Raw genomic sequence first — 6,872 nt, 5'->3', positions numbered from 1 at the left:
TTTTGTCACCTGCCTTCCGCTTTATATTAGGTCGTAGTACAACGTGCAGTAACAATGCTATAAGTTGATCTGAACCTTTAATAAAAGTATATTTATTATAAAAATCATTTAATCTTATTATTACCAATGTTAACAAACCTTTATCAATCTCATTAACTTTTTCAAGTGCTGAAGATTTTGAATATCCTTTACCCTCTTATTCAAAATTGGAATAATTTTTGTTCTAAAACCTTGCCATTTCTCTGTTAGCTGTGAGCAATTCTGATGTAGAGCATTGAAGTCAATATCAATCTGCAATAAAGGAAAGCATTATTAAATTTTGAGTTTTAAATTCTGTAGCGACCATTTTTACAGCCAACCGACTAAAGAATAATATTGTGAAGGTTGGAGCTAGCTCAAACATTTTTCTAAGTTTTCCGATTTTTTTTGAAAGAGAAATGCAAAATGTATATATTTATTTTTTTGTATTTTATGGAAGAAATTGATCAACACCCTCTAAGCAAAAAAAGGAAAATTCAGGGAAATTTTTGAGCTACTTCCAACTTGCATATCTATTATTATATGAAAGTTGATTGGGTTTCACAGCAGTGGTTCGGTTCAAAACCCGATTCAGAACCGGTTTGCAGCCGTGCCTTTAAATATTGGGTCATATGATTAAAAAAGGTTTTTTTTTTTCTCAAATTTTCACAAATTTGACATCAATTTGTATAAAGAAACTTTCAAAATTTGAGAAAAGGTTTTGAAAAAGCAATTGCTTTTTTTATTAATATGACGCATTACTTTCATATATGATAGTATTTCAAGAGGAAGTTTTTGTATTTATTGGGTCATTTAATAAAAAAGAAAATGCTTTTTCGAAATATTTTCTCAAATTTTGAAAGTTTTTTCATACAAATTGATGTCAAATTTGAGAAAAATCATTTTTTTTTATTAATATGACCCATTTGATTGTAAATTCAAACTAGTCAACCAATTCTGACAAGTTTAAACGTAAAACTAAGAAATCCATTTACCAGATTGTATCCACATGAATGGGAAAAAAGTTTCCAGGCCCGTAAAGTTTTCGCTGATGTGCTACCACTTGAGTTCAAAATTTCTTGTCGTCTGATTTTGAAGGTTTTTTCCAATTTGCTTCAACTGTGCTCCACGGCGAATCAAAAAGTTTGAGCCAGTCATAGGCAGCTGCATAAAAAAATATGAAATAATTACAAAACAAAAGCTATTGTGGTGGCGTTACATTTTTCATCCTCGAAAGTAAATGTATATTCTTCTGTCGGTGATGCCTCAGGAGTTGAACTTTCTGGGTCCACTAATTCACCGGATTTCCTCAATCTCTTCAATGTGTTGTAATATTTATCGTACAAGCGGCCTGCTGGTCTCAAGGTAATAGGATCTTTGTGGTAGTAAATCGACTGAAAATAGGTGAAAATTTAGAAAATAGTTTTGTAATGAATAAATAATTTACCTTGTCATCTTTAAACCTGTTTGCAATATCTTGCGCAATAGATTCGAATTTATTTCGGTATATTTTGATTTTTCTTTTAATAAACCACGACACAGATCTTCCTCCCAGCGTCATATAGTTTGTCCAGTCGCAGAACATACTCGCCAATTGGATGGGCACTTAACACTTGCTGCAAATCCTTAAAAATTGTAGGTTTTTAAAACTTGTTTAATGTTTTGTTGGGTTTGTGAGGTGCCTCATATATAAACTTACGAAGATGAACTGGATGTTTGTGAGCATGAAAGAGATTCGATGCCATTGTTGATCCGCTGTCGCCACTGCTGCACAAAGTCAACAAAACCAGAATTGGCGGACGCTGTATCGCACGTCGACACGCTACCATACCCCTGAAGGAATTTTGCAACAAAAAAGATTCTTCATGAAATGATCACAGAGGGATTCACAATACTTACATTTGTTTTCCTCCAAGTTATGAGTTGATGGCGGAATTCCGCTCTAGCACCAATGGTGTCGTTTTTAAACAAATCAGCAAGGTCAGACTCCGTCAGATATTGCAAATTTTTCAAGGTTATTGCTTGCGCTGGAATTTCACTAAATTAACTAAAAACTACAACAATGACAATGTATTTGCAACTTACCTTTAAATTCAGCGATTTTATGTGAAAATCCCCACTCCAAAATCAATTTACAAAATTCCGTGTCTTCTGGATCAGGATTATCCATATCATCCGCCTCCACAGCATGCAAAATATTTAGCGAAAACAATTCACTATTGTTAAGATTCATCAACACTTAATTTTAATATATTAATTAATTTAATTTCACTTCACTGCACCTACGCAAATAACAACGTCCATGAAAAGTTTGCAAATGAATATGAAAGAAGAAAAGAAGAAGCAAAGCATCAAAAGTGCCGTTATTCTTATCGCATAAACTCTCTTTTCGGTTAGATTAACAATCAAAATAGTAGAGCTACAATTTTATTCGGTTAGTTTTACTATTTCTGTGGTTAAAAATAGTAACTTTACCATTTTGCAGGTTGGCCATACCAATTTTTTGTGGTTAAATTTATGTGCTACAATTCTAACGATTAGTTTAACTATTTTTGTGGTTATTCTCATCATGAAGAGGGAAGAAAGAGAGAAGAGAATTACGTGAAGACTATCTTTTCAGTTAGATTAACAATCAAGATAGTAGAGTTACAATTTTATCCGGTTAGTTTTACTATTTTTGTGGTTAAGAATAGTAACTTTACCATTTTGCAGGTTGGCCACCTTTTTTGTAGTTAAATTTATGTTCTACAATTCTAACGATTAGTTTAACTATTTTTGCGGTTAAAAATTTCCAAATTCGTATAACAATTTTTCGTCGATTATATTAACAACCTGAATTGTACTTGTTGTTTGTGTTTTCAATGTAAAATAGAAAAATGGTTTATTTACAATCTTTTTCGGTTAGATTAACCTATCTTTTTTCTTTCTGTGTACGTAATCCTGTACATTTGACACCTTGAAGCATATTAAACTATGTATTAAAAGCGTGTTCTTGAATTTATATATCTATGTATGTACGTACATTTGTAAATAGATTCCTTCATAAGTGCGAAACCTGCCGGCGTACATAAATGCCATAAAGCATTTTCATGTCTTCACCTACGTAGCCGCAGGTAAGTTAACAAACTTGGTACACACAACGTCTACCATTTATTTACACTATGCAACTATATGGGTGGGATGGTATTTGCATCAACACACACACTGGCCAGGAGCATAATTAACACCAAGTCCCAAACACATCAGCTAAAAGCACTCATGTCGACACAACAATTTGCACTAAACATTTGAACTACTTCAAGCACCACTATAGATGCCTGTAACACATTCCCGCATATGACACTTATGACACCCACCAGAAACCGCAAAATAATTTAAACAAATTATCAACAACGAACCCAACTCTAGTGCCATTTAATCGCACAACTCGTAGACATTAGCGCGCTCGTATTTTGAGATGACACATACATATTTGCTTGGAGAGAGTTTTGTGTTTAGGCATATACTTAACGTTCTTATATATGTACATATGTATTGAAGTAGCTGTTGTTTGTTAGTTTGTATTGACATTTGTCGAAAAATGTGTTGTTGCCTGTGGCATCTTTCAGCACGTTTTCAATTACCAGATGCTGAGCTGCGCTTTACTTGCGCTGGAAAACTACTTTTTTTTATTCCAAGCAACCACCGCCATCGCACGCCTTTCATCGATGTTGACTTTCGGCATAAACCATCTGCTAACCACCAAAGTCATCAGCGGCAGTTGCACTAACTGTTTTTGACTGTTTCTACTTTCAGTGTCAACTGCCCCCTTTTGCTTGTCGACTTTTTGCGCCTGCAAATCTATACACCGTTCTATGTGAGGCGGTGTACATAGCAACATGGGCAATAAGAAACTGATGACACTTTGTTTACTTTATTTGCAATCCGTTTGTGGTTGGGCCTCAAGACAACGGAACGCATATATCCACACATTTCAGAGTCAACATTGTAAATTGGCGCTTAAGCGTGATATGTGCAACTTTACGAACACCTGTATGTACGCAAAATAGAGGAAAGCTTTTCGCATTCTGACTTGTTAAGCGCTTGAGGACTGAGAGCCGCCCAAACATTAAAATTAGAACCATATCGACATGTAGAACACACAAGCGTTGGAAAGTGAGCATCGTTCCAACCGCCGCGGAGTCTGCCAGTTTAAAAATAAAAATAACGATATGGATGTGAAACTTCGCTTGATTCATTGGGGCTAGCGAGGTGAGTAGAAATGTGGTGAGCTTAATTGACGTAAGATAAGAAAAGTTGGGTTAAGGTGAAGAGAGTTGAGTTATTTTAATTTTCAGCTGAATCCTTATCTTTGCCATTGTATCTTTCGTACCTATCCCTTACTCCATCTCTATACATTTCTTTATTTTTATTCCCGAGCATACTTGTGCACTGAGTATTATAACTTTGCTGGTATAACGCTCGCTTGTAACAGTCTTAAGAAATAGAAATAGAGATAGATTTATTCGGACATATTGAAATATATAAACGAAAATTATCAGAACGAATAAAGAAGCCGGTTAAGTCATGTCTGTCTACCCGCCCGTCTATCCACGTGCAAGATAACTTTAGCAAAAATCGAAATATCTCAACGAAATTTGGTGCAAGGGTTTCCTTTAATCCAAGGTTCACTGATATCACTGTACGACAGTTTGAGTTTTTTCTGCGGAATTGATGGAACGAAATTTTTCTGAAAGTCTGCATTGGATATAGAAAATTTATTACTCAGTTTTCGCAAGTTGGCAATTTTAAGCGTTTTTTTTCAGTTGAAGTTGGGTGGTTGCAGAGCAGCATACAAAACAATTGCAAGTGATACAAATGTAAATATTCATATATCCTTACCTCCTTCCTGGGAGTTCTGGGGTCCGAGGAATTTGAATTTGAAATTTTTATTTTTTTTATGCCGAGGATCGACCGCTACTAGAAAAAAAAGGTTTGTTTTCCTCTGTTTGTGAAGTTAGTCGGAAGCTTGGCTCGGACGAAATGATACTGCACACTGCTAATCACAACAAGTGGTTAGTCGTGTAACAGACGCCGTTCGTCTTACCTTCTTCAACTGGGATGCTTGCAACAAAAACGATGTGAGTTAATTTTACCTATATTTAGTTGGCTATGAAAAAATATCTTTGTGGGTAACTCTTACCCATGATTAGTAAAAGGCAAGGAAACAAAGGACTAAAAACCACCACATATTGTGTCAAATGTGCCATGACAAAATGTAGAGAACATTAGTTGAAAGTTTGCCGCTCTAGCAATGCTAAAGAAAGATATTTAGATGGCTGCTGGATTTTTCTGTTTTGTCATGATTTTTATACGGTTTTATTTCTGTTTTGTTGTTTGTTTTTTTGTTTGCTTTTTAGTAATTTTAAATGGTTTTAAAAGGTACAGTTTTAAAAATAAAATAATATCTAAATACGTATAAATATTTCATCATTTTACACTTTTACAAGTGCTTGGGTAAATTTTACCTATGATTTAGTAATAACACACACAACTGCACATGTTACTCATACGCCTAGTGAACCGATATTGCTTTCCAATACACGTACCGCGTTACTCATACGCACTGACGTATAAAGAGACTTCTGTATATATACACTAAAGTAGAGATATCTTTATGCATATGACCAGAAAATTGTTTATTTTCAATTTTATAAAAAAAAATGTGGACCGTAAGGTACGATATTAAGGGAGTTCACAAGCTTTCATCTCTGTGATACTCTTATTTCATTTAATGCTAGCTTTATTTAAACTTAGCCAAAATAAATTGCAAAGTTTGTTTGTTAGGGCAATGAACTAGAGGCAACTTATATTATATACAACGTTCCCTAGTTATGTGTCATGAAGGTAGTGCTGCGCTTAGCAAGGATGATAATAAAATATCACAAATTCTCGGTGGTGACTTCTACGTTAACTTCGCGTTGGATGAGTCTTTGCCACTGTTTAACTTTCTTTGTCAAAAGTTCAATTTAAAATTATATAACGATCGAAATAATTTTTTTCGAGGAGCCTGCAGCGTTTAGAATCCAAAATATATGTATCATACTTTACTTACCATTAAGTAAGAGTATCCGCTTTACGTACAGGCCACATGTAATAAATAATAATATAACAAAACAAGGCGAACATCGTCCCACCTAAAAAAAAAAAATTAGGTAATAGTCGCCCGGTTAATTGCCAAGCTTTGTGCATCGCGACTTCGGGAGACAATGTTTCATCTACCGATCGGCGGCATAATGGGCTTCAAACACTGAAAATACATGTCGGAGAAAACGAACTACCTTAGAAACAATCGAATAATAATCACAAAAGAAATGTTAACGCTATAACCTATAGTAGGGCTGATGATACCCGGGTACCCGGGTACCCGATTACCCGGGTATTACCCGGGTAGTCGGGTATTACCCGATTTGCCCGGGTACCCGGGTAATATACATATTTTGGTGCCGGTTAAACGAAAAACACCCGGGTAATGCGACATAAAGCTTCTTGTATAATCTTTTTGGTGAGGATAAATATTTTTTCAGTGAGAAAATTTTTTTTTATAATTATTTTTTTATGTCTAGAGTGTACGCGACTATGTACACCTAACCGCTTGCCTGAGTAGACGGAGGCAAGAAAAGTAAATTAAAACATTAGTTTCTGTACTTAAATTCAAACTTCTAATTTTTGTAAATGCATATACATACATGCATGTGTACATATGTATGTATGTATGTATATTTTAAAGAATATTAAATATTAATATTTTAAAACAGGGACTGAGAACGAAATGTATGATCGAAACTAAATGCCATTGTCGTAGTTTTGTTCCC

The 6,872-nt window shown here is 34.7% G+C and overlaps 1 protein-coding gene and 1 long non-coding RNA gene across 3 annotated transcripts; both read right to left on the bottom strand.

Moving 5' to 3' along the window:
- Window positions 1-214: 214 nt before the first annotated feature.
- LOC118741671 lies at window positions 215-1,506 on the bottom strand. 2 transcript variants are annotated; one of them, XR_004993323.1, is made up of 3 exons: window positions 1,466-1,506; window positions 1,014-1,412; window positions 215-291 (listed from the first exon to the last, which is right to left on the bottom strand). It is a non-coding gene; the product is annotated as an uncharacterized LOC118741671 (long non-coding RNA). The 2 variants fall into 2 exon arrangements; XR_004993324.1 differs by having other exon boundaries at window positions 1,014-1,182; window positions 1,238-1,496.
- A 207-nt stretch (window positions 1,507-1,713) lies between these two features.
- Window positions 1,714-2,198, bottom strand: LOC118741862. The gene is made up of 3 exons (XM_036473837.1): window positions 2,104-2,198; window positions 1,918-2,045; window positions 1,714-1,851 (listed from the first exon to the last, which is right to left on the bottom strand). Exons 1-3 carry the CDS (start codon window positions 2,186-2,188, stop codon window positions 1,714-1,716), a joined length of 351 nt encoding a protein of 116 aa, XP_036329730.1. The 5' UTR covers window positions 2,189-2,198.
- Window positions 2,199-6,872: the final 4,674 nt, after the last annotated feature.

This window comes from Rhagoletis pomonella, unplaced genomic scaffold (assembly GCF_013731165.1).
Source record: "Rhagoletis pomonella isolate Grant_MI unplaced genomic scaffold, Rhpom_1.0 Rhpom_scaffold_00006, whole genome shotgun sequence".
NCBI lineage: Eukaryota > Metazoa > Arthropoda > Insecta > Diptera > Tephritidae > Rhagoletis > Rhagoletis pomonella.
Note: the sequence above shows the minus strand (reverse complement) of the source record. Positions and strands in the feature narration are given on the sequence as shown.

What these genes read in the sequence shown, in the direction of transcription:
- LOC118741862 (XM_036473837.1), bottom strand. Translation starts at nt 2,188, where the DNA reads ATGGATAATCCTGATCCAGAAGACACGGAATTTTGTAAATTGATTTTG. An exon ending in TAAAATCGCTGAATTTAAAG is followed by an intron (nt 2,046 to 2,103) that starts GTAAGTTGCAAA and finishes GTGAAATTCCAG; the next exon opens with CGCAAGCAATAACCTTGAAA. An exon ending in TAACTTGGAGGAAAACAAAT is followed by an intron (nt 1,852 to 1,917) that starts GTAAGTATTGTG and finishes AAATTCCTTCAG; the next exon opens with GGGTATGGTAGCGTGTCGAC.